Source organism: Ursus arctos, unplaced genomic scaffold, assembly GCF_023065955.2.
Source record: "Ursus arctos isolate Adak ecotype North America unplaced genomic scaffold, UrsArc2.0 scaffold_13, whole genome shotgun sequence".
Lineage (NCBI taxonomy): Eukaryota > Metazoa > Chordata > Mammalia > Carnivora > Ursidae > Ursus > Ursus arctos.
In genome coordinates this window covers 47,499,438-47,527,124 of record NW_026622797.1, presented here as the reverse complement: position 1 = coordinate 47,527,124, position 27,687 = coordinate 47,499,438, and the positions used below count along the sequence as shown (strand labels likewise).

General features: G+C 39.8%; 1 protein-coding gene across 4 annotated transcripts in view; it reads right to left on the bottom strand.

Annotated features, from left to right (window-relative positions):
- Positions 1-27,687, bottom strand: part of LAMA4 (laminin subunit alpha 4) — a 138,454-nt gene that overhangs the window by 94,308 nt on the left and 16,459 nt on the right. For all 4 annotated transcript variants that reach the window (XM_048226003.2, XM_026511614.4, XM_057311136.1 and 1 more), the window contains exon 3: positions 7,134-7,235. In XM_048226003.2, coding sequence (XP_048081960.1) covers positions 7,134-7,235 — 102 coding nt within the window. The remainder of the gene's footprint in view (positions 1-7,133; positions 7,236-27,687) is intronic.

The following is a 27,687-nucleotide window of genomic DNA, read 5'->3' as shown; positions in this document are numbered from 1 at the left end:
ATGGGTGCTTTGAACTCCTTGTCAGGGCTCTAATTCTGCCATGGCAGCCTCCAGGAGCAATTACCCTCCAGGGCAAAGCCACCAAATCTCTTGGACCTCTAAATGCTCAGGGTGCGAACACTGACTTTCCTCACCTGCCTTCCTTTAAAGGGTTTGTTAGGGAATTCCCTAAAAAGTTCTGATATACATTCTGGAAGATGGGCAGAGATAGTTGGCTCTGGAGGCAGGGATGAAGGGCCCTACTGCTTCCATTTCTAGCTGGTGGACTTTGAACAAGTCACTTGACCTTTTTGGGTCTCTATTTTCTATCTGTGAAATGAGAATCCAAATGAGATGGCCTGTAAAATTTCTTCTAGCTCTGAAACCTTTTACTCTGGGATTGCAAATATGCCTTGACCGTCAGTGCTCTGACATTTAAAAAACTAAAAAGAAAAATGACAATGATAAGTAAGTATGTTGTTGAGGGTAGGGGGAGAATTTGTTTTTTAATAAAACTGACCCCGCTTAAAAATGAAAGAAGCATTCTGAATCTTTGGCCAGTTGTTAAGAAAACTACATGGTAACAGTGATGGCAGATAAGTGGGTGAGTGTGAGGAATGGCATTTGGGCATCAGCTATGGTTCTTCACATGAGAAATGTGTCTTGATAACTGGGCCACAGAACAAGTTTAATGTAGGAAGAAGGCCTAAGAGGATCAAGCTGGCCTTCATGTGGTTTGTCACATGAGTATGCAAGACTATAGTCCATCTAGATCTGTGGTTCTCAAACTATGTGCAGGGAGGTCAAAACCATTCTCCTAATAATACTAAGATTTTATTTATCTTTTGGACTCTCATTTTCTTATGTGTGTAAAGTAGATGCTGGAGCTCCTTAGGCTACAGGACATGGAGATATCACCACAGATATGAGATCCAGCTGCTTTCTCTTAAGCCAAACATGGACCATATTTTTAATTTGTAAAGTATGTTTATATTTTATAAAAGCATATTACTTATGCTAATATGTGATGGGTTTATTGGTATTTCAAATAAATTAACAAGAAAATACTAGAAAAACTTTCAGTTTTAAGTTTCTTTTTTAAAAAAGATTTATTTATTTTAGAAAGAGTGAGAGCGAGGGGTGGGGTGCAGAGTGGGGAGAGGCAGAGCGAGAGGAAGAGAGAAACTCAAGCAGTCTCTGTGCAGACCATGGAGCCCGATGCCGGGCTCGGTCTCATGACCCTGAGATCATGACCTGAGCTGAAACCAAGAGTAGGTCGCCCCACTAACTGCACTACACACGTGCCCCCTGCTGCCCTTTTTGAAAGATTTATTTACAGTTATATTTCAAATGCGGGAAATATGGATAATACCCACAAACAAAACTCTTTGGCAACTTGAATAACTCTTCTGAGTGCGAAGGGCTCAAGAGACCAAAAGTTCGAGAACTTCTGCTCTGTCTAGATCAGTGCTCCTTAAACTTCACTGTGCACTCCAAGGCCCTGGGGATCTTGTGAAAATGCAGATTCTGATCCAGGATATCTGGGGTGGAGCCTGAGTATCTGCCTTTCTCACAAGCTCCCAAGTATCACCAGGACTGCTGGTCTAGACTATACTTTAAGAAGCAAGGGTCTAAATAGAAACACCTAGAATAAGTAACACTGCCAGTTGCTCAGCATTGGGCCTGAGCCTGAGTATCTGGCATAGAAAGACAATACATTTTACCACAATGAAGAGTGACCCAAGCGTCTCGTAAGTTATAAAATGAAAGGTTTTTGCATTTGTTAGTTATTTTACTAATTCATTCATTCATTTAATGAGCCTGGATTCAGCTGATATGACAGACAACGAGCTGTGACTGCTATTAAAATGAAGAAGACCAAACGAGCTGTGACTGCTATTAAAATGAAGAAGACCAAATTCATTTATGTGTCATTTTATGACAAAGACCTGGTTCCTGCCTTTGAGTAACTTACAGGCTTGTGAAGGAGACAGAGAGGCCAACAAACACTAATACAGTGTGCTAGGTGCTGTGACTGAGGTATGTATAAAGGATATTCCTACTATGGAACGAAGAGGAAGGAAACCTTCTGGCTTTTCCTCAGAAAGTTGGAGAAGACCTAATGGCGGTGATGACATTTGAACTAGGCCTTGAAGGATAAGCAAGAAATCCCAGGTAGAGAGCAGGGGAGCACAAATTCAGACACAGACTCTGCACATACCGAGTTAGTTCCCGTGGCAGTGAGCAGCTCAGTGGGGCTGGAGTAGAAAGCCTTGAAAGATTTTAGAAAGGAGAATGCCTTGATTAGGTTGAAAGACATCTCCATTTCTGGTAAGGGAAACAGATTAGGGGAAGGAAAGTCTGGAGCAGGGCATGATGAGTCATTGGGAAGTCATGGTTATGGTCTGGGAGGGACGCTGTGGATTGAATGAAGGCAGTGGGACGGCAGAGAGGAGAAGAGGCTTTCTCTGGGGTTGAATGTTGGGGAAGAGGGAAAGGAAGTTGATGAAGCATCTGTGACATCCTAGTATGAGGGTTTGGCGGAATGATGCTGTCATTAATGAGATGGAGAACATAAGAAGAGGAAAACATTCAGGGTTAAAAGAAGAAACATGAATGATGTATAGGGAACTTATTTGCATTCAGGTCCTATTATATTCTCACGTGACTGGGCACAAAGCAACAAAGGACTCTAAATTGTTTGGACATACAATTTTCTGACGTTGTTTCAAAACTTGAGTTAGCATGGAACCAAATCCATCCCTATTTGCAAAATTTTGGGGTTTTCCAAGTTGCAATATATTGGAAAATTGTCAAAATTTTGATGTAAGAATTACACATTTGATCTAGATACCAACTTTATAGTTGCAAGTAAAACAGGAAAAAGAAGTCTCTATATCTCAATTTTTTCTTGCTCTGGGACGTCTAATGAATGCGCTGGTTTATTAATCACACATATTTAGTCTTACAGGAATTTACATTGGTTGATTTCTCTCTTACACGCATAATAAAGGAGAGTTTGAAAAGCATGAGAAAAATGCTAGTGTCTGCAGAAATTAGAGATGTAATATCTTTGCTTTCCTGAATGAAGTTTTAATTAGGCTTTGAGAGTAATAAAAAATTCATTAGCTTTCAATATATTGGATTACTTCCCTTTCTCCGTTATGCTTAGGGTGGGGTAGAAGTCCATTTGAATATCAATATCTTTTTAACTACAAAATTACTACAGACAGTTGTAGAGAATTTAGGGAGGCATACTGTAAAGTAAAAAGAAAATAAAAATCCATCCATGTTTCTACCAGCCAGATAACAGCTTGATGGGTGTCTCTTTAGATTTCAATGATATTTTTTGCTGTTCTTTTAATAGTTTTAAATCTGAATATTCTCATTCAGATCTAGAAAAAAAAATTTCCTGCAATGCTGGGACAGACCCTGAAATCTTTTTAAGTTTTCATTTGATTGTCACTGAGCAGATAGGGATTTCTACATGTGTTTCTAAGGCTCCCATGATCCTCATACCTTGACCTTTACTCTATTGGTCATGTCCAGAAGCACTTTCAAGTAGGTGTTTCTGTTCAACCCAACACAGTGGAAACCACTTAACCCAGATCCTAGAATAGCGTCTGGCACATAGGTGGAGCTCAAAAAAAAAAAAAAAAAAAAAAAAAAAAAAAAAAAAAAGCTTTTTTATTAAATGGTTAGATGAAATCAATAGACCAAGCAATCCTTAACCAAAAGGAACCCAAGGAGCCCTGTTTCTGTGGTAAACTTCAAGTCAGATTTTCTCCACTCTAGTTCTGGTCGGTGGGCTCCTGGCTTTCTCCTAATGATGAGAAGAATCTTTAGATGGGAACTGGCCTTTGTCATGTCCTCTTCCTAATTCTCTGTACCTAACCTATAGACTTGGGATAAAATATGGGTTATTAGGGACCAGGCATTCCTACCACCAGCCATTTGTCTGCTTCTACTTGTTTCTTCCCCTAATTCCTTTCTCATGCCTCCTTCTGGAGCTTTCCTAGAGAGTCTGCCGCGTCCACTGGAGTTGCTTGGCCTTTGGGACCCTGTCTGGCTGACTCAGCTGAGAACCCCTCCCAGTGCATTCTAGTTCTGATAAGATGCAAGGTAGCTTTTTGGAAACACCCAACACATGTTGGATTTCATTCATGAAGCCACTTTTCACTTAGCCACTTTTCTGCATTCGAAGAGTTAGCATCCCTTCTGTGAAGACACCTCTAAGCTTCTTTGGTATGTCTAAAATGGTAGCATAAGTTTGTCTATTCTATATTTTATTGTCAAATGGCTTAGTTCCTTAAAATCAGTCTATAAAATATAAGGTCAAATCGAAATTGGACATTGGAATGAAGGAAGAATTAGAAACAACTGGGGGAGGGCAAGGTGGAGGGAGGCATCATAAGCCTTCAAAATAAAAACAAAATGAAAATGAAGTAAGAAAGAAGGCTTTTATTTTTGGCTGTGTATGGAAGATGGGAGAAATGAGTTAGGCAGGCAAACTTTAAGAACTGATGAAGACTCAGGCCCACAGTAGACTGCAAGGAGGTATTCCTCAGAGTCACTGCTTCTTCTCTGGTGCCCTGAGAACAGGATGAGCTGGATGGAAGAGCTACAGGGCAGGAGCTGATAACCTACCCAGCTCCACCAGGAGGCCGGACAGGGACGCCAAAGGAAACAGGAAGATCTGAGTTTGATTCCAGTGGGACGCCATTGGCAATATATTTACCACCTAAGTGGCAAAATGTTCTTTCTATGTTGGCAAACCTCTCTGCTCACTACTTACATTAAATTCAGTACAAATTACATCCTGTTTTTGTTTTTCTAAATTAAATTTATAAGAATATACATATCTATATTTAGCTCTGGGGGATAAGATTGTGGGTCATTTTCACTCTGAATTTCATGTACAGTACATAGCTGTATTGTTGTTTTGTTTGTTTTTTACATTGAGCATATATTACTTCAATCAGGGAGAAAAGCTATTTCCGTCTGGGTAGAGTTGGGGTGGGGGGTTCACCATTAGGGTGAGTAGGATGGCTATTTCTTTCTTTCTTTTTAAAATATTTTGTCTTAGAACAAAGTAATTGCAGGAAGATGGGCAGTTTCCTTGAGTGGGCATAAGAGTTCATACCCCGGTCCATTCCCAAACTTTTGTTAGAACTTTATATGCCCAGGAGCTGTGAAGGAATCATGTGAGGACCGTCTCCCTCAGAGCTCATGTTTAGGTCAGAGAGAAAACCACGACAGTTCGTATTCTGAAAAGTCACCATAAGAAGAGTGGCTTTGTTCTTTGTCATAGCTCTTCACAGGCACTAGCAGGAGGGACTTTTTAAAAATTTAATTTAATTTAGGGGGCGCCTGAGTAGCGCAGTCGTTAAGCGTCTGCCTTCGGCTCAGGGCGTGATCCCGGCGTTCGGGGATCGAGTCCCACATCGGGCTCCTCCGCTGGGAGCCTGCTTCTTCCTCTCCCACTCCCCTGCTGTGTTCCCTCTCTTCGCTGGCTGTCTCTCTGTCACATAAATAAATAAAATCTTTAAAAAAAAATAATTTAATTTAAATTTTTTTATGATGTTCAATTAGCCAACATATAGTACATCATTAGTTTTTGATGCAGTGTTCAATGATTCATTAGTTGCATGTAACACCCAGTGCTCATCACCACACGTGCCCCAGGAGGGACTTTTTGCCCTTCTATTTCAGTCTTCCATCTTACTGGCTTCCTGATGGCAGCTGATGGGCCTGCCAGGCCCTATTGTCTTCTATTTTAAAAAAACAGATAACAAAGAGCCTTTAATTGGTCAAATTATCGGAGATGTACATTATTAGTTCAAGTGCATCCATGGGATTTTCTTTTCAAATGTCACTGGGATTAAAATAACAGGAAACCGGAGATGGAAGCATTAGAAAGGGGCAGGCTTTGGCAGCTGCCTGTGCCTACAGGACTGCAGAGGACATCCTGGATGTAACGGTTATTTAAGAAGATGGGGGGCGGGGAAGACAGAAACACCAGGACTAAACAAACACTACAAAGAGGTGGCTGTGTCCAGTGTTTGCCGCTACATTCTGTCTTTAGAAAAGCGGCAACTGCTGGGTTCAAAGTAGAGGAAATGTTCTAATTTGCATCTTAATGTAATGCATTTACAGTGGGTAGAATAGCACCTCCGTGTGCACACCTTCGAGACCACTTATAATCAAAATGATCTGCTTAATAAGGATAATTATACTAATTTTGAGGTAAATAGGGTGTATTTAATTAAGAATTCTTGTGGTTTATGCAAAAATACTCCTGCAGTTTTGGAAAGCCTCTGCTGCCTCATAGGATTGTGAAGAATCTTAATTTTCCTGCCGTGTGGGATAGGTCCTGAAGGAAACCATGAGCATAACGCATAAGTCTTTAAAAATGCCTCCAAGGACTTCTACTAAAGCCATTTCTGGCAAATATGTCCATAGCCATTTTCACAAAGCTGTCAGTCCATTCAGTGAACATAGAAAAGGTATGGCAAGCCCTGTTTGCTAGAAGGCTCCCCAGTCTCCTCCACAAGTCTGTATGATACTTCAACGGAAGAACAAGTTATTTGGGGAATTCATTCCAGTTAAGGGGGAAAAAAAAGTCTTCTGGGGGCTGAAACACAGAATTACAAAGACCATAAGGCCAAAGCTTTCATGTTTACTAGCTATTTGATTCAAACCTTTTTTTTTTTTAGACAAATCTTGATCTATAGACCCAACTATCTTAAGTTGTAAAAATAGGCTATGAAACAACCGTTTTATTCTCCTGGTTTATGTGGAATGAAGCCAAACATATGGCAAACTATACGATTACAGAGGAATTTGGATGGATGATTTCCTCCTCTGTGTACCGTTTCCAATCCCTTCACCACTGGTCTATAGTAGGAAACCAGCTGCCCAGGGTGCTAGGTCAGTTCTCTCCAGGAGCACATGCCACGTCATACCTATGCCCTGATGGCCACTTACCATCACCAGCAGTTTCTATGACGTGTCTTAGAGGAAAAGGTGAAGAGTAAAAAGAGAGCTCGATTAGCTTTTTCCTAGGGAGCTCAAACGCGCAAGAATGTTTGATCCCCACTGGAGATGCAGAAGCCCAGTGCAGTATATGAAAAGTGACAGGTGCCCCGACCTACCATACAGAATCCAGAGCCATCCAAGCACTCGTCAGAGTTACCATTGCAGCCACAGGGCATACATTCTCCTGACTGGGCGAGAAAGAATCCAGCACCGCATTTCTGAAACAGACACAACAAAAATATTTTCTTTATTGAAAAAACCTCTTTTGGTCGGTATTTTCTGACATAAAATAAGAGGAGATGGTTATTAAACGATCTAAATATTTCTTTACCAAATGTACTAGAATGAACTATTTATACTGCCATTCAGTGATGTGTATCTTTTTTTTGTTGTTATATTCCCCCCTTTTTATATTTTTTAAAACTTTTCAGGGGAAAAGGAAGATCTTTAACACTGTCCTAATGTTGTAAGGAAGAATAAGATTTTTCAATAACAGTAAAGGAGAAAGAAATTTTCTAATGTCTTCTAACCAAACCAAACCAAACCAAACCAAACCAAACCAAACCAAACCATGACAACTAGTGAGGGTGAGGAATTGCTTCATGCTCCCTAGAAATAAAGACGTACGGTTTCAGAGATTACTGGCTATAGCATAACAACTCAGAGATGTGTCTTTCATGCTTGGGCTCTTAAAAAATTGTTTCTCTGCAGATCCTAACATTTTAAAGGGAGGGGTAGAGAAGTTAATGAATTCTTATACTTGTCAGGTCCTGTGTGGGTTCTGTTCCGGTATTTCATTTATCCTCATAGCTCTGTGAGGAACGTATTATTTTCCCTCATTCTAGTGATGAAATCATTAGACCCAGAGGTGCCAAGTGGGTTGTGGCAATGTTAAACCATCTTGCGATGTGCCAGTCCACCTGTACCAGTCAACCTGTACAACGATGAATTGCCCCCACCCCCCCTGCCAATGTCAGTTGAGAAACTTTGCGAGATTGTTCCTGATTTATAGGATAGGAGCTGTGAATATGTATTTTATGTTTCTTCAGAAAGTCTTCATGACGCAAGGCAGCAAGGGCATTATAGACCTGGAAGTCCACTCCCTGCCCATCAGACAGATTGACTTCTAAAGAATTCCAGACAGATAAGAATCTGGGTTGTTTCCACAAACTTACAGAGTAGATTTCACATCAGCCTCTCCCCCCATTTCATTGACTCATTGTACTTTGTATTATCTTGGCCACCAGGAAATTTTTCATTGTATCTGGCTGAAGTCCCTCTGACTGCTGTGCAAACCCATTTCCTCTTGCTTTTTTTCTCTGTGAAGAAAGAACCCCTAGACATTATTCACAGCATAAAAACACCACCAGTTTAGACCCAAAAACTAAAGTCTAATATATTCAATTGGGAGGTAGTTTAAAAGAGAATAATGACGTTTGTCCATTAAAGAAAAGGCGAAGAAATTCCATCTTTCTAAGTGAGAGAAAGTAAGGCTGAGAGGGGACTGACTGATAGTTTATAATGGAGAATTTGTGGTTAATAGGAAACCTTTTTCTCAATTTCCACTAGGGAATAATAGAGAGGGAAAGTGCTAAAACTGCAGCAGGAAGCATTTAATTTAGACCATCTAAGTTCATGTGTTTTTGAATTTTGTTTCAAAATATTAAAAATACATGTTTGGGGCGGACCTGGTTGGCTCAGTCAGTAGAGCATGTGACTCTTGATCTTGGGGTTGTAAGTTCAAGCCCCACACTGGGTGTAGCGATTACTTAAATATAAAATTAAAAAAAAATGCATGTTTAATGGTGATGCAGTACACAGATATACATATATGTATGTAAATATATAAGGATATACATATATATCAGAAAAAGATTCACAAAGCAATAATTAACTTATGTGCCATGTACCTGAAACTTCTTTATTTTATTTAAAAATATATCCTTGTTATAAGGTATAAGATTGATTTGATGAACCTTGAGTATGTTGCATCCTGCAGTTTGACATGAAGAGGGTTTTAATTATCGGAGGAATGGATAAGAATAGCGAGGGCCTAGTATTACTTATCTCAGTAGCTTCCAAAACAGTGCTTTCTGTGCTGACTGACCAATTCATGAACATGTGGGGAGCCTCTTATTCAGAAATTTTGACAGAGGAACGAAAAAACCTGTATTTTTTATAAAATAAAAATCGTATTTAAAAATTACTTATTTAAGTTAATTATTCCTTTTCCCCCTGGCTTTATTGAAATAATAATTGACATTTAACATTGCATAAATTTAAGGAGTACAATGTGTTGATTTGATACCTGTATGTATTGCAAAATGATTACCAGCATAGCTTTAGCTAACAACTCCATCGTGTCACATAATTACCATTTCTTTTTTGTGATGAGGACATTTAAGATGTACTCTCTCAGCAACTTTCAAGTATATAATACAGTATTATTAACTATAGTCATTGGGCTGTACGTTAGGTGTTCAGAACTTGTTAATCTCGTAACTGGAAGTTTGTACCCTATGACCAGCCTCTCTCCATTTTCTCTACTCCCCAGCCCCTGTGACCACCATTCCTGTTTCTGTTTCTATGAATCCCAATGAGTGGGGCAGAGATTAGAGGTGTATTAGAAGGGGAAAAGCATACTGGTGGTGGCAGGGAGTCCGGTAGTGATGCCTGGAAACAGAACGTGAGAAGATCTACCTGTATCATCAACAATAGTAAGGACCTGCCTCTGGCCCAAGGTATCTAGTTTCAGTAAGGCTGCTCTAAACTGATGCTAGTTCAGGTCTTTAAGGTATTCTTGCTGCTCTTTCATCTAAAGGAGACAAAGAAAATTAAGGTTTGCCCTGAATAAATGCATCATTTTGAATATGACAGTAGTTAATCCTTTATGTCCTTGAGGACTTGGCTAAATCGAGAGATTCATATTCAAAGAACAAAAATAAAATTGCACAACACAGAAAAAAATCCCAAATAACAATAGCAAAAACAAATTTTTGGTAAATTCTGTATTTTAGAATAGCTTTAGAGTTACAGAAAAATTACAAGGATCTATTTTTGTTTTTTTATTTTTTAAAGTCCCCTGAAGATTCCAATGTGTGATTAAGGATTGCTCTAAAGCATCTCACAGTGCCTGGTTCATGTTAATTGCTCAACGAATCCTTGTGATTTAAACAGTTTGGACCAAGATAGGAAATCCGAAGCATATGTGCTGTTGGAAACCAATGGCTTATGCTGCTAATATACCCACAGCTCCCTACTAGGGCTGGATTTGGTCTCCAATCTTTTTCAACACAGTCCAGGCAGCCACTGCTAAGACTGGACCGTGCTCAATGAAATCTTTATGTTATGCCAAGTTTAGGAGGTGACTTCACCCAGAGAGTCTGTCATTATCCACTTATCCACTCCCCAGGCTAAGGCTCTGACCTTGTATGAAATGGCCTTGGCTCCAGTCTTTTAAACTGTGGGAGATGGGAAGAAAAAGGAAGCCAGGGATAGGGTCATGTGGAACACCCTGTGAAGAGGGTGAGGTGGGGCGGAAACCAGCCAACTTCATTCCTGCTGGGCTTTGTACACCTGAAAGATTCTATTTTCTAATTCATCTATCCAGGGGGGAGGCGCCATTTTTAAATTTGTGTAAAGGTACCATATAGGCTAATGGAAGCCCTGGGCATGGGAGCTTCTGATGCCACTAATATGTGCACTGGATACCTTGGACCCTTTGTGTGGTAGAATCTTAGAGGATTTCTCAGAATGGCAAATTAAAATTCTTAAGTGGTTCAAGAGAAGTTTGAGTATCCTCAAGGAAGAGCTATATAATGTTGTTCCTTTTATGTAGAAATGTTTTGTCATGGCTCCAGAAAGTTCTGTTAATTTTTACTAAATCTCTTCTTGAAATTCTATAGGAACTGGCGAAACTCACCTTTGTTATAATATTAACAGGTAGATAATTTCAAAAATGAGAGCAGAGTTATTTATAGTTTTGTTCCTGGTTAGCAATCTCTTGGCTTAGTTATCCTAAGACCTGTGCTATTTAGAGATTTTGAAAGCTGAGTGGTCTTCCCACAGAGAAAATGAATGTCTGCCTGACTTCTTTTGGAATATTCTCCAGAATTTATTAAACGAAGATGGTGTTTATGTTGATATATGTGTGTGTGAGCAAGAGAAGTGTTATAATCAATTTTTAGATGCCACACGGAACACTTTTGCCCATATGAGAAGACCCAACCTATAGTATACAACTGTATAAACACATGGGTGGCTGAACTAAGAGCATTCAGAGGGCTTATACTGCCTGAGTTGGTGCGGGCCTTAAAAATTAATAACAATAACAAGGATAATGATGATAATTATGAAGATAATTAAGCATAGTTATTATTTATTGAGGGCCTATGTGCCAAGTATTATAAGTGCTTCATCCACATTATGGTATTTGCTCTTTGTAACAACTCTGTGCATTAGGTATAAGTATCTGCGTTTTGGAATTGAACAAACTGCTGGTCAGAGAAGATGAAAAATGTTTCCAGTGTCACACAGCTTTATACTGAGGTCAGACAGATCTAAATCTTGTTCTTTCTCTGTGGTAACATGCTGCTTCTCATAAAAACAAAAGAAAGAAGGAAAGAGAGGAAAAGAAAGAAAAAGAAAGAAAGAAAGAAAGAAAGAAAGAAAGAAAGAAAGAAAAAAAGAAAAGAAAGGAAGGATAAAAAATTATTTAATTGAACCTTTAATTAATTGAACATAAATACTCCGTTTAAGTCACTGCCTTGGTCATTTTGTATCCTTCTCTCATGTTAGCCCACAATAGCCCTATGAAGGTAATAGCTGTCACCTATAATTTATAGATGAGTCTTTGAATTAGGGTTTGTTATGCAGCCAAGTAACACAGACGAGAAATGGCGGACCTAGGATTTAGATCCTTCGTTTGAGTCCTGGGTTTGAGCTCTTAACCATCTGGTATACAATTACTATGTATTAACCCAACCCCTTTTGTTGGACAGTTAGGTTATTTCCAAATTTTTGCTGCTACAAACAGTCCATAGCAGGCTGAAATGGATAAAAATGTAAAATCTTTCCTTTAAACTCCAGAAAAAAATTCTTAAAAAAAGATATGTGCTTAAAATATATAAAGTCATTAATATATGAAAATCATTGAATGGGAATATCTACACTGAACAATTTATTTAGCCCAATTGTCATTTTAACCAATTACTTTCCACTAAATCATTTGTAGACTTTTTATAGCTCTCCGTTATTAGCTACTATATTATTACAGCTTGTCCCTCGCTTGAACACTGATTGGATTAATCAATGACATTTACTTCTGCTTCAAAGAATAAAAGTGAAGATTGCCATTTGCTTACTTTGTTATCATCAGTATGGTGTCTGGCTTTGAGTAAAAATCAATGTGTGTGTACTTGACTAATTTTACATTTTTAGAAATTAGAATTAGATGGAACTTAAGGAAGAAATTACTCACGTGCCACTTATATTTAAAGGACCTGGGAATGACAGTGTATGTTGATATTATTGCAGAAGGCATTATTTCCAGAGGTCCGTCATATAATCACAAGATAATATAACAAAGTGAGATTGTTTCTTAACAAGGAGGATAACATTTATACCGCTGATTGATAGTTTTTGTCCTCATATGATTCTTCATATGAGATAACAGTGACTGAAACTAACAATATTTTCATCATACAGGACATTTTTAAAATTTTCTTAAGATTCTGAAGTCATGCTTTTTTGAGGTATAGTCCAGTCTGCATCCCTTATAGTAAACTCAAGCTAAGTAATACCATTTTAGGTTAAAAATGTTCACAAAAATCCACAAAAATCTCACTAGGTTTTCCAAATATTGTCACAGAGGAGCTAATTAATTGGCTCAAAGTCACTACTTTTGCATAGATATTGAATCTCTAGAACCTTCAGATTTTCTTTAGGAACCTGAGGTCCCCAACCATCCATTAAAACAAACAATGGCAAAAATTGATCAAATTTAGGAAGAGTCTGAAGTTGTCATGTGAGACCCATCTTTAGATCTCTCTCGGAGAAAATCAGACCCTAATCTCCAGCTGCAACAAATGTCCATGAATTAATTATAATAAAATTCCATTATAAAGAGCACACTCTACAGCCCTGCACCTATTCTAATAACATCTGACCTATAATATAGTAGTCCCCCCCCCTTATCTGTGGTTGATACATTCTAAGACCCCCAGTGGATGCCTGAAATTACAGATAGTACTGAACCCTATACATACTATGGTTTTTCCTATATATACACACCCATGAATGTTAATGTTATATGTTATAAAGTTTAATTTATAAATTAAGCATAGTAAGAGATTAACCACAATAACTAATAATAAAATAGAACAATTATAACAGCATACTGTAAGAAAAGTTATGTGAATGTGACCTTTCTCTCTCTCTCAAAATATTTTATTGTACTGTATTCACCTGTTTTCTTTTGGATGATATGAGATGAAAAAATGCCTGTGTGAAGAGATGCAGTGAAGTGAATGACGTAGGCATTGAGACCTAGCGTCAGGCTACTGTTGACCTTCTGACAATGCATCAGAAGGAGGATCATCTGCTTCTGGATGGAGGTTAACTGCACGTAGCTGAAACCACGGAAAGCAAAATACTGCACAAGGGCAGGGGGATCACTGTAGAAATTCGCTTCGTGTCTTCAACTAGGGATTTGCAAACATTTTACAAATATCGATTCATCTTTCTTTCTTTTTTTTTTTATAATTTTTATTTTGTTATATTAGTCACCATACAGTACATCCCCAGTGTTTGATGCAATGTTCCATGATTCATTATTTGCGTATAACACCCAGTGCACCATGCAATACGTGCCCTCCTTACTACCCATCACTGGCCTATCCCATTCCCCCACCCTCCTCCCCTCTGAAGCCCTCAGTTTGTTTCCCAGAGTCCACAGTCTCTCATGGTTGATTCATCTTGCTTTCTGAATTAGACTTCTAGAATTTTGATTCATTAGCTTTTGCTTTAATTTACTGAGGCTCAATGTGGAAAGCATTAAAACAACAACAACAACAACAACAACAAAAACACCCCAAACCAAAAACCTCTCTGAATTTATTCACTTGTGTCCAGAGTCATTGTTACCTTCCAAATTAGTGTTCTTCAGATTTAACAGCCCACATCCAATTCTCTTTCTGCTGATGTATGTATATAATGAGTTCACTTTTCTCCTCATTTCCAGGCAACAATGATTTTAGCTCTAGTTTTAGTTTTAGAGAATTTCATTTTTTTAAAGTGAATAATAAAAGTCACCTTAAGATTGAGTATTATGCTCACTTAAAAGCTAAACCTTTGTGCCTTTACTCTGAGTCTGTGGGTCTTGCACAATGCTGACTTCCATCTGCTTAAAACTTAGGCAGACCTAAGAATCAGTATTCAGGGGCCTTTTAATAGGGACCAATGGTTCAATTTAATGTATTCAGAAATAACAATTTAGCCTTTGCTGGGGAGGAGTGACTTCTGAGAACATATGAATTTATTACCTGGGTAGGCATCTCACAGGCCATCTTTTCCGTGTCTATAAAAATAAAAGATAAGGTATCTGGGTGGGAAAGCAGTCTTAAATTAAGCTATTGGTAACGTTTGACTCTGTATTTTTTCAGGGAGGGCTTAACACATCCTGTTTGTTCATATACAAAGTTTATGTCAAAGTGCCAAAATCAGTTAAAGGCACTATGCAACGTGTAGTAGTTAGCAAAAGTTGACTTCTTGATCAATTTTACTTGAATGTGGACAGAGTTCCCCATGTATCATCCCATGGGTCTTTTTAAGTTCTTGTTTGCGTAATTGAAATTCCCCGCATTTCAATAGGTGAAGTTAAGTTTTAGATTTTGACAGCGATTTCACCATAGCTTGATTAGGAAAGTGGTTTCAACATTCTTCAGAGACTTATCCAGTTGGAAGGCATTTCTTCTTATAATTGGCAGAATAAAGCTAAGGCATCGCTGAACACAAACTGTTTCTCCCAGTGGGCTCTTGGAGCTATGTTTGAGCTCATTGCTTGGGACCTGTGTCTGCCATGCCTTGGACGGCGTGCAAAACACTCCAGCTCTCGTAATCACCAGTGAGACAGAGACAAGGATCTGGTTCTGAGGAATTCTGAGAAGCACAGAGCTGTCTGGACCGGAGTTAATCCAGGTCCTTTAATTCTGTAAAGGGGGGAGGTATTTATCACAGCATTTACGTCGCATTTAGTGTGGCTATTCTCCAGTACTTTTTATGGGCTTTTTGAGAATTCTCTTGGGCAGGGCAATCAGTGTTCCACCCGAAGATCTCAACTAACTATTCCCAAACCCTGTACTTGGTCCAATGTTACTCGGACTGGAGATACCAACAGACTCGGGCTGTGATGAGGTACTTGCCACCCTTGGTTCTCTCTAGTCGTATAACCAAAAGGATCAAACGAGAAAGTTTAGAGCCCTAAAGCCATAAAGATTTTCTTTTCGAAGTGCGGGATTCAGGGATGATTATGTTCATTAATACTGATGAAAATTTCTTTAATTGTCTCCTGGAAAAGTTACTTTAAATACTTTGTAAGTTGCTCATTTGTAGTAGTGATTGCGCTTATATAACATAATGGAGCATTAGTGGTGCCTTTTTTCCTTTGATTTTCTTGAAAAAAATCTGCTAACATCTGGCTTTCTGCTCTGGGTCCTCATCACATCATCTCACGTAACTTGTTCTTTTCACTCCCCGCCTGCCAAGCTATAGTTACACAACATAGCCTTGACCAGATTTTTTTTTTTAATATCTCAAAACTGACTCAGTTTTATTTAATTTACTGGGGCAAATGCCATAGACACATTTCCAAGAAAGGAAGAGATGTGGTGTAGAAGGGCTAGAAGAACAAGCAGAGAGAAATGACTTCAGAGTTACAGGCATTTGGGGGATTTTTACATGACTCCTTCACCACTTGGCAGGAATCAATGCTGTGAGATGACAGACATTTCTGTCATCTTCCACTGGGTTTTTATGAATAATAACAGCTAATATTTATTGACCGACACCAGGCACGGAGTTAAGTGCTTTTTATAGACATTCCAATTTGGTCATCACCCTTTAATGGCCCACAGTCTTGCAAATGTCTGACTAAATTGTTTTTTCTTTTCACAAGGAAGTGGGAAGCTTAATTGTCTATAAACTTACAGTGGCTTCCTTTCAGTGCTCCCAGGGAAGACAGTAGTGCTTCCTTGGGCAGGTTGACTGGTTGGGATGTTCCATCAGCTTCCTTTGCTAATAAATGTGCCTCTCCTGTCATGAAGTCCTCACAGTCCCTCAGTGCTATGCTTACCCTGGATCACTCAAGATGCAAAGCACAAAGCACTGGCGGTCCTGCTTTTCTTTCCTTACGCTCTTCCTCATGGGTTTATGCGTCACTGAAGAAATGCTACTGTGAATTAGTAGGAAAGGAGAAATACATCCCAAACCTCTACTGTACCCATTTATTCTCAGTAGATAACCTTGCCTCTTCTTTCAATGAGAAAATAGAGGTCATTGGGTGGAAAATCTCGTACTATCTGTAAAGATTCATCTTAATCCTTTTTTTAAAAAAGATTTAATTTATTTATTTGAGAGAGAGAGAGCATGGGGGGTGGGGCGGATAGGGGCAGAGGGAGAAGCAGGCTCCCCACTAAGCAGGGAGCTTAATGCAGGGCTCAATCCCAGGACCCTGGGATCATGACCTGAGCTGAAGGCAGACGCTTAACCAACTGAGCCACCCAGGTGTCCCTCATCTTAATCTTGACTCATTCTAATTTCCTCTGCTCATCTCAGAGAGGATGGAACTCCTCATATTAGAAGAGATGAGCCCTCTCTCTGTGCTCTGGGACCCATCCACCTGACCCCATGCCACTACCTGGCCTCCTTCTCTCACACAGCATCCAGCAACTTGCACCCACAGGGGTGAGAGGCAGAGCATAATTAGGTCCTGGGTCCTGTGTTGGATGAGCTGTGACTTCTTCCCTGGGGCTCAGATTCTAAGAACACCTTCCGTCAGTTCTACCTCCCTTTCATTCTCCTCCTCTTTTGCTCAGCCAAACTTCAAGAGTGGGAGAGAATTCAATTACACTGGCTCTGCTTTCTTCATGCCAACCCTTGGCTCTGTCCGTTGCCTGGCTTCTGTCTCCATTGTGCCACCGAGGAGCTGTCAGAGGACCCAGGGCAGAGCTGATAAAGCTGCCGTCTGATGTCTTTGTGGCTTTGCTTTTCCAGTCTTACTTGTTCTCGTTCTAGTACTTAACATGCTTGAAATTCTGTCCTTGAAATTCTCTCTTCTCTTGGTTTCCAGGACAACTCTGTCTTCAGGTTTTTCTCCTGCTTATCTTTCTTAGTATTTTGGGGGGTGGGGGGAGTGGCAGGAAGGGAGGGCTGCTCCTCTTCCTCTGTTGCCTCCACGCTGTTGATGTTCTGCAGGATCACCTCCTTACAACTCTTTTCTATCGACACACTTTGTGATGGCATCCTCTCCCACAGTTTCATCCTCCCTCTATATTCTGGTGACTCCCAAGTCCCTCTACGTGTCCCTGATCTCGCTCTTTTATGCCACACTGCTCTTGTTTCCAAGTGCCTGTTAGACAAGTCCATCTCCAGGTCTGTAGGCACATGGAGTTGAATGCGTCCCATAGTAACCTTATTATATGCTCTCCCAAATCTATTTTTCTTCTTATATGATATCTCAGATAGAGACGATAGAACGTAAAAGGAAAAAGTAATGGAGTGATACTTTTAAATTTTATCAATACATTTGGCAGTAATGTAAGTTTTGGAAATGCTTACAAAGAATGAACTCTGCAAAGATCAGAAAATGGTTTGCACACAGAATAACATTTAAGTACCCAAGTTCTGTCTCTTCCTTTTCACAACCACTGTACTCTCATTGTTTATCTCAAATCCATGGCTTAAATGGAGACAGATGGAGTGCTGCAGAGCTTGAGTCTCAAGTCAGAAAGGCCTTACACAATTCTGAACTGTTATAAACTTACTCTCTAAACTAATACCTCCATCTGTACTAGGGGGACTGTAGGACTGGAAGTTCCCCGAATTAATTTCTGTGTAGAATGCAATGTTTATTAAAGGTTAAGTAATTGGAATGTGCTAATTTGAAGCTGACATATTTGTTATATTATTTAAACTCAACAGTAACCACAGCAACTGCGTAGAACTTAGACAACAAAAGATTTTTTAAGGGAGGAGAATTTTCTCATTGACATTGTTTAGAAATGCTGGCACATGAGGATAATAAAAAGCAGACTGTGGTTCAGCAAGTTTTATTATTGTTTTAAAATTCTCTCTACACAAAGTGCCTCTCATTGCCTCCACCTGGGTTAGACTGTTCCCACGTTCTCCCACCCTTTGTATGCTGTGCCTCAGAGAGTTTGTACTCTACCTCTGAGATGCTTACCAAGATGAGTCTTCCCCCTTGCTCCCACTGCCACTATTTAGTTTAGGACCTTGATGTTTCTCTCCTGGATTATTATAATTATCTCCACCCTCCTCTCTGGGTCACCAGACTTTCTCCCTTCCAGTTCATTCTTTATTACCAGAATTAATTTTAAGAAACCTTATACTACTACTAGTCTACTTCAAAACTCCCAGTGGCTCTTCATCCATTGCCTACATGAGTCCATAAAATTCTTTAGCGTGATGTACAAGGCTCTTTTTTCCTAATCCAACACCAACCTGTCCTTTAGGGTCAACTTAAACTGGGCTCCCTCTGCTGTACTTAAAGTATAGATTTCCTTTCTCTCCCAAATATACCTTTCTTTTGATCACCTTGACTTTGCATTAGAAGCTTGGGGTGTCTTTCTCCCTTCCATCATTTACAAGTCCTTTCCTTAGTCTCAGACTCAGTTGCTTTTCCTCTGTGTTCCCATGCCCCTCTGCACATATCTCATTAGAGCATGTGGGACATGCTATCACAGTTCTTAATTTGCACTCCTGCCTCTCAGATCACTGTGAGCTCTTTGAGAACTGGAATAGTGGCTTGTTCATCATTGGAGCTTCATCGCCTATCAGAGTCATTAGCAAACAGCAAGGAGGTTTTGAAAATTTGTTAGTTGAAACAAGGAAATTTGAATCTGTAAAGAATGAACCAAATGAGGGCAAATAGTGTAGAAACTTTGGAGAGAGTTTGGACAAATCTCTATAAGTGAAGATCTTCAATCATGAATCAATCTTTTAAATATAATATTGAGGAAAAAAGCCAGCTGCAGAGCAGAAGCACTACATATATACTGCATTTAGAAACATGCAAAATAATATTATACTGTATGTTATGTAGGGACATGCACATATAAAGAAAAGTACAAGATATGAATGCAAATCTAAGAAATCAGGTCTTTTTAAAAAAATTTATTTATTTATTTGTCAAAGAGAGAAAAAGAGAGAATAAGCAGGGGAGCAGAAGGCAGAGAGGCAGAGGGAGAAGCAGGCTCCTAGCTGATCAAGGAGCCTGACATGGCACTCGATCCCAGGACCCCGGGATCATGACCCAAGCCGAAGGCAGATGCTTAACCAGCTGAGCCACCTGGGTGTCCCAGAAATCAGGTCGTTTAAGGGTAAAAGAGGGGAATGTGATTGAGGAAAGATATACACACACACACACACACACACACACACACACACATATGTATATATACATATATATATAGGCAATATTTTATTTCTTAATCTCTATGGCGGGCACACAAATGCTCACAAAAGAATAAAGGGAAAAAAAATGAAAGAAAAACAAAAGATCCCACTTAGGTTGGCTGGATATTGGATTTCCATGTCTAGACCTGGTGAGGTCTCTAAAACATCATCTCTGGGAAGTGACTAATGTGGTCTTGACAATAGATTCAGATGCTTGTGTATAATTTCCCTAACTTCCTTGTTATTCACTATGTACTGTGATCATTATACAGAGTTAAAAAAAATAAGCATAAGAACATTCCTTTCCTAATTTGTTCTTCCTTTGTTTTTTGTCTTACAGCTAGCAGCTACATCATCCCATGGGAAAGCCTTTCACATGTCTATATGTCTGTCTTAGTTAAAGCGTGTATCAGCTTTTAGGTTTTTTCTAAAATGTTTAAAAAACTACTTAATTTGATTCCCACCAACTAATTTATTCCAGCAGTAAAGTTACATGTCCTATTCTACCTGTGCAATCCAGAATAGTTTTCGAGGGCTTATTTATTCTAGTTGGGATGTACTAATTTAAGGCAGAGGTAAATTCTCAGAATAGTGCACAGTACTCCCATTTTCCAATGACTGAGGTACTAAATTTTAAAATTCAAATAAGAGAATTTATAGGCTAGTTTTCTGTTCTAAAAGGGGAGCTGGGATCCAAATTCAGAGAATCTTGTTTCCTCAGGGACCAAGGCAGCTAATAAGTGGGAGTCCCACCCACCTCTGGCTTTAGATTGGCAGAACATGGCAGAGTGACCCACAAGCTAAGGCTAAAGGTTGGCCTCTCCAGCTGGCTTGGAGTTGAAAAGGGGAATAGGGAAAGATTGAGCAAGGATTCAAACCAAATGAGGTGGAATTGTGAAATTTAAGATCATGTTCTCAGAGTTTGCTAAATTTTTTTTGCTATCATCTCTTCATTATTCCCTTACATGAAAGTCAAATAGTTTGTGAATTAAAACAGCTAATGCAGCAGATGCTTTTGGAAAGTGTTCCCCCAGCAGAAAGGAAAGCCATGAATTTCAAAAGACAGCCTGTCCACTGATATAGTCAGTCGGTCAGGGGCCCAGCAGGAAATAGAATTCACTTTAGGGGTTCAAATGAAGTGTGGGGAAGTTAAGGCACAAGGAATGGAGAAGCAATGGGAGCACAAATCTACCACCTCTAGGGCCCAAAGTAAAAGAAAAGGTTGTTACACTAACCCGGGTGGGGGCCAGCATGAAAGCCAACGTCTTGCAGGGGCCACAGTTCTGCCCAGGAGGCAGTGTTTAAGGCAGAGCGGGAACAGGGCAGAACTACCCCACCTTTCCCTTCTCCTGTTTTCTGGTTCAACAAGGGAGTTCGAGTACTGCAGTCTACAAGGCTCTGCAAGGCTCGGCCTCTGCAGGCAGAGTGAGGCAGGCAGGCAGGGGCCAAGCTAGGATGAGGGGGGGAGTGGAGGAGAGCAGGTGCAGAGTAACCAGCCCACCATCACCCCCGGGGAGTACGGCAGGAGAAGGTACTCAAGCAGCAGTAGGAAATAATTGACCTGCCAGCTCTTTATCTGGGGACCATTTAATGGTCCAGCAGATGTATGAAATGACATCTGGTTGACTTTCTTTTTCAGCCGGTCCGAGGCCAAGGCCTCTTTCAAATATCCACGTTGTTTTTACCAAATCTTTGAAGGCTCATTAAAAAATGTTAATTGACCAATTAGGATGGTTTTAAGACCCTGAAACAGAAGGAAACTCAGCTTTTGTTAGAAAATTATTAAATGTGATACCAGAAATTACTGTGGCTGTGTGAACTGAGCTAAAATTAGGCCAGAAGTTTAGGATTATTTATATCCAGTTGCTTTTTAATCACACCTGCCTTGTGGTCCCCTCCTCACTGTCTTTGTTGATGGCAAGCTATGTATCTCCTTCCTAGATAGCCCTGTTCCTCAGCCTTCCTCAGTGATCGCCTCTGAAAAGAGGCAAAACTATGATAACACCGATTATCTCCTCCAACATCCTGAGCTCAACTTTCCATTTCATAAAAATTTAATCAGCTCTTAGGAGAGAACTATTCTTTGTTGAAGGGGAAAGGTCTTTTTAGCTATAATTATTCTAAACATTAATGTGGCACTGACAACAGATTTTTAAGTAGTCCCACTAGGGGCCATAGTCAGGAAAAAGCATGGATACAAACGCCTCTTACAAGATATATTTTTGGAATAGCTAGTAACAGACTGAAAAGAGCTAACAAATTGAATTCTAGCCATCTGGGGATTGAAACTGCACTGTTTAAAGATAGACTGCACTTCACATATTTGGACCTCTTCTATCATAATTTGTAACAATCTGGAAAAAGTGACATTTCCCCCCTGTTCGGTCGATGGAGCACATTTCCAGGAAATCCAAATAGATAAGAGTTTGTATTCAAAGGTAGGATCCTTTTCAAATAATCAGTTTTGATAGGTTTCTCAATATAATTTCAGTGAATCAATTGTTAAATGAGGAAATGAAGAACATTTCAGAGGCAGGGGGAAGTTCCCTCAAATGTGTTATTTCTTTCTTATTCTTCCAACAACTTACAAATTCTCTTTCTCTCTCTACATACAAATATGTACCTTTAGGTAATTTTTCTTTAGATTTTGCACCCCCAGTTGTCAGAATATGATGGAAATCTACTCTTTGGCATTTTTAGAAATGCACACACATGTATTCATTCATTTGTGAACTCTGCATCTGGCAGCCGTTCAGGAAATATTTGTTGAATGAGTGCATCAATTTCTCCTCCAAATACTCTTGCATGTAGGGTACCCCCAACTTCTAGACCTTGCTGATTGGTCTCCCATGTGCATTGATATGATACACTACCACCTACTCCTTACAGCAACCATAATTCCCCATAGTCATGGCCTTTGGAGACAACTTGGAGGAGTGGAAAGCATGAGATAATCTGGATTCCAGTTCCGGTTCTACCACCCAGGCTATTTAACGTGAGGTCTCAGTTTCCCCTTCTGGAAAAGGGATAATATTAATCTCCTAGAGTAGCTGCGAGGATTAACTAATATTGTGCATTTCAAGTCCAGAAGGGCGTGCAAGGGGTTCAACAGCTAGTAGTTTCCTCCTTTCCTATTAGATATTTCTGTGCCATGACCGTCTGTTTTAACTGGTGGCCCCGCAGGGGGGCTGTCACTCTTTCTTTATGGCACGCAGCTCAGCAATGACACCCGAAATTACCGGTTCACTGTCTCTCCTCCCCAGAAGACTGAACTCCCCAAGCACAGAAACTGGATTTGTCTGATTTGTCGCTGTATCCTCAGTGCCTTGCATAGCAGGTGCTTAATACACATGTCCTGAACGTATCTTGGTGTTACAGAATCACAGGACTCAAGAGTTGGTGAGGATCTTAGTGATTACCTTGTCTTGCCCCTCATCTTAAATGTGGGAAAACTGAGACCTAGAGAAGTAAGGGGCTTATCAGAACCATTTGCCTAGAGCATGTTAGTGCAGCCCTCAGTCCTCCTTTCTCTAAGCCACACTTCTTGATGATGGTGAAGAAAATGAGGTTCAGAATTGCAGGGGGGTTGCGGAAGTTCACATCTCTTCTGGGGGCTGCAGACAGGCCCACACTGTCCTCCTCTGCCTTTCACAGATCTGTCTTGGGATAAAAATCAACTCTGCCCATGGCTATCAGATTTGTCAAGAATCTCATTAAAGTTATTCCACTAGTACCATCTTCTGGTCTCACAGGTGAATGCCAACATCATCGAAACGTATTAATACCACTCCCTGGGCAGGGCAGATGAAGGGGTGGGTGGGGTGGGATGGAGAAGTGGGAGCAGGTGATGGGAGAGGACACTTTTAAGCCTTTTTCAGCTTTGCTTTGCGTGTGGCACTCAGCCAGGATAGGAAACATTGCCCATCAGCCCTCTGTAATTGCTTGATTTGGCATATGGCAATTATTATTAATTTAAATATAGTAATTTGTAATTGGTGTTTCAGTTTTTAACAGTTTCTACGTAGTGCAGATAGAAATGGACTGCGAAGCAAATAGTGTAGATTACTCATTAGAGTAGTCAACCCTTGTTAGAAGCTGGTCGTATGACATCCAGCTGTGTCCTTGACACCTCTCTTGTTCCATTTGAGGGATCTGACAATGGGCCTTGGGAAAGGATGCCCCTTTGTGTAATATACATCAGCATGTGTGCAGGTGTTTCCCCTTATGAATCAGAAGCAGATGTCTGGTTAGGCAGAATGTATGGCAGCTTGACACATCTGGCCCTAACTAACAGGAAGACTATGACCCATAAATTGTACTAATAAAATACCATCACTATAATTTTGACGGAGCTATGAAACCAACACCTTTGTCCTTCAGCACTGAAGGGGGCTAAATCCCACAGAGGGCTTGGGACGGGCTCAAAATTTAGGATTATTTGTGGGTTTTTTTTTTAAAGATTTTATTCATTTATTTGACAGAGACAGCCAGCGAGAGAGGGAACACAAGCAGGGGGAGTGGGAGAGGAAGAAGCAGGCTCATAGCGGAAGAGCCTGATGTAGGGCTCGATCCCAGGACGCTGGGATCACGCCCTGAGCCGAAGGCAGATGCTTAACAACTGCGCCACCCAGGCGCCCCAAGGATTATTTGTTGAACCTACACACTGCCATTGATATATTTTATGAAACAAATTTTATGAGGCAAGGGACAATGAGACTTTACCCCCAAGTGTTCTTATTTGTAAATTTGTAAAATGTGAGCAGTAGAATTCATGAAACAAACATTTCATATCTCTGCTATGTGTCAAGCATCTAAAAGGCTCAGAAGAATGAACCTTCAGGGCAAGATCGAAGTCTGTTCACGGACTCTGATGACAGGGCCATTTTCAAACAGTTCATAAATAAATATATCAAACACCAAGTGCTTATAGAAAGCATGGGAAAGGAACATTTAGAACATATGGAGCATTTAGCCCCATAATGTGGGGAGCTAATTTAAAAAGAAACAAAACAAAACAAAAACTTTTCCAACAAATAGTTAATCTATACTAACAAAATTTTAACTATAATATCATGAACTGTCCATAAACTACTTCAGTTCTTCTTAGAACATGAATGATATTCACAATTGGTATAAAATTTCTACTCTTTTCATGTTATTTGGGAATGTTTCCTCGATTTTTTTATCCCCAACTTCCCTCCCTTAAAATTTTTATTTTGTAATTTTGGTAAGATACTGCCTAATATAAAACTTTACTTCATTCGAGTTTACAGCTATAAATGGCACAAATAATCGGCACATTTCTTTTTAGTAAAGATTTTGAGAATGGTTTCAGAATCACTTTACAATCTGATATTATCTGTAGCATTTAAAATTTGGTCGCAGATAACTACTGTAATCGTGATAGCTGGTCTGTTCAAGCATAGTTATACAAGTGAAGGGAAAGTATACAAACTAGTATCAAAATATCTGCAAAGGAGCAAGCAATGCCTCGAATGCTACGAGTCTATTCTGTGCGCAGCCACGGTAATGACAACAAAATAATACGCATTTACGAACGGAAACAGAGGAGGAAGGCTGAGCCCATTTGATTTAAAGTAATTCTGTTATCTATCATTTGAGGGGGAAAAATTGTGCTGATTTTAAAACAATACTTTAGTTACAGATGTTTCCAGACCCCTTCCCTGATCCAAGGAAACAAAATACCATTCAGCAACAAGCCCAGATTTAGAGATGGGGCTTGTTCCAATATAAACATTTCTTCGCTAGACCTTCTCTATGAAACCGCATAGTCAATTTTTCCATATACAGTGGGAAAGACAAAGCTTTCAGCTTAAAAGGCATTCTCACCCGCAGTGCAGAGCTCCTGGAACGAGTAGCCTAGGGACACATGGTTCACTATTGATGTCAAGCTGAATGTCGATTTGGCCATGAGGATTGCAGACCAAATTATGTCAGAATGTACACATGCCACAAGAAAAAGACTCAGCACTGTTTTGGCCTTCAGCTTTCGGTACGGTCATTTATTCATTCTGTCTTTTTGTTTCACGTAATGCTGTTCACCTGGGGCCCAGTTTAGGGTGTGGCACAAAGCAGGCATTTAAGAGTAAGTGAGGGATGCATAAACTTTTTTTTTTTTTTTTCTGGAACTTCATACTGAAGGCACTTGGTTGGGCAATTTGGGGAATCAGAAGGTGAATCACAGACACTGCTGGCCCCAGGGGTTCAATGGGGGCATATGTGTCTTACCATAATGTAGGGTAGAATGTACTAAGAATCATAATATAAGAGGGGAGGCACAGAGAAATGCTGAGAGTGTGAAGAAGGAGAGATTACTTTTAACATGGGAGTGGGGGAATGTACATCAAGAATGGTTCTTCAGAGGAGGTAACTATTGTGTAGAGTCGGGGGGGTTTTGTTTTGTTTGTTTTGCTTTTTGTTTTTTGGGTTTTGTTTGTTTTTTTTTTTTTGAAGGAGGAGGAAAGCTGGGGCTGAAAGGCTGGAAAGCATAGGGCGTTTTTAGTCCTTGCCCATAAGATGCAGAAGCTCAGACTTTGTGCCTTCTATTGTTTTACTGCTCAAAGCAGACGTCTTTCATTCCTGGTAATCTACCTCAATGAAGGCACCAGATGGACTTACTTCTGGGACCTTCTTTGGAAAGATTAGTTTAATATCACGATTAAACTCAAGTGACATCTTTAGCAGCCTTCTTGCTTACACTTTACTCCCACAGAGATACTTCTCTCTCTCTTCAAACATCATAGATAATATTGGAGGCATCCCCTGAACCCCGAAGTAAGTGTTAAGTTTGCCTAAAAGCCTCAGTAATTCTTAGTGCTCACCAGAACTCCAAAAGTGCCTCCCATGTGGCTTTAAACTTAGGAAGTTTGGAATTGACAATAATTTCCGAGTTACAATTTATGCATAGGGAGAATGTCATTCAACTATAAAAAGAAAGTATTTTTATTTTATCCTTTTTCATTCTGCTCTCTAGTGAAATTTGCCCAAAGTAAGATGAGCAGAAGAATGGTCGTGGAAACATCGGTTTTCTGGCTCTCCGAGTAGCTATAAGATTGACATAAGTTACTTAGAACCCATCCAGAATTAAAGCAAGAACCTGGTGAACTTGTTTTTCAATACTCTGTTGTCAATAACCCAGTCTCTGAGCAGCTGAAATAGAGCAAAAACTATCCTCATTTAAGGCCTCAACTACTATTCAGGTTTTTTTTTTTTTTCTTTCTTGAAGTCTGTAAATTTTTTACATGATTTGTACTATGCTTGAAGGAAATCTATGCTGACTCATGAACTTGAGGAGAAAGCAAATTTTCTAGTTGAATATGAGCTTATGTTAGCAGATTAAAAAAAAGGGAGAGAGATTGTAATCAAAGGAAAATCAAAACACAGTTTAGATCATCTGAGATGAAGACTAATGTCTTAAAACTAAAAAACGTGTCCCACACTTGTTAGCTTTCAAAATAATTAAAGTGTAAGAGCAGACGAAAAGATAGTCTACAGAAAAAAACAAAACAAAAACCACCAAAATGCTTATTTCCACTGAACATTTTGATATATTACAGGTCACAGGAAAAATGTGCTTTGTCTGCCAAAGTAATCACAAATACTCTTTGAGAGTAGGAAGAATCCAGCCCTTTAATAAAACCAAGAGATTTTAAACACCCTACAAGGAACATTATACTTCCCCCATAAAGATTATTAGTCTAACCTTACGAAGATATTTGTATCACCTTAAATACAGTATTACTCTCACCGTGCCCAGGATCCTCCTCACGCCAAAGACCAGGGCAGAGGGCAGGGGACGACGGTGCCCGCCATTTGTAAAACAGACCCCTGGGTGGGTGGTGGTTAGGAGCCGTCCTGCCTCCCTTGGACCTTTCTGTTTTGCCCCTGAAATACTCGTTATGAGATTCAGGGCACATGGGAGCAGATGTTACTCATGGGACATCCCCTGGATTTCACCAG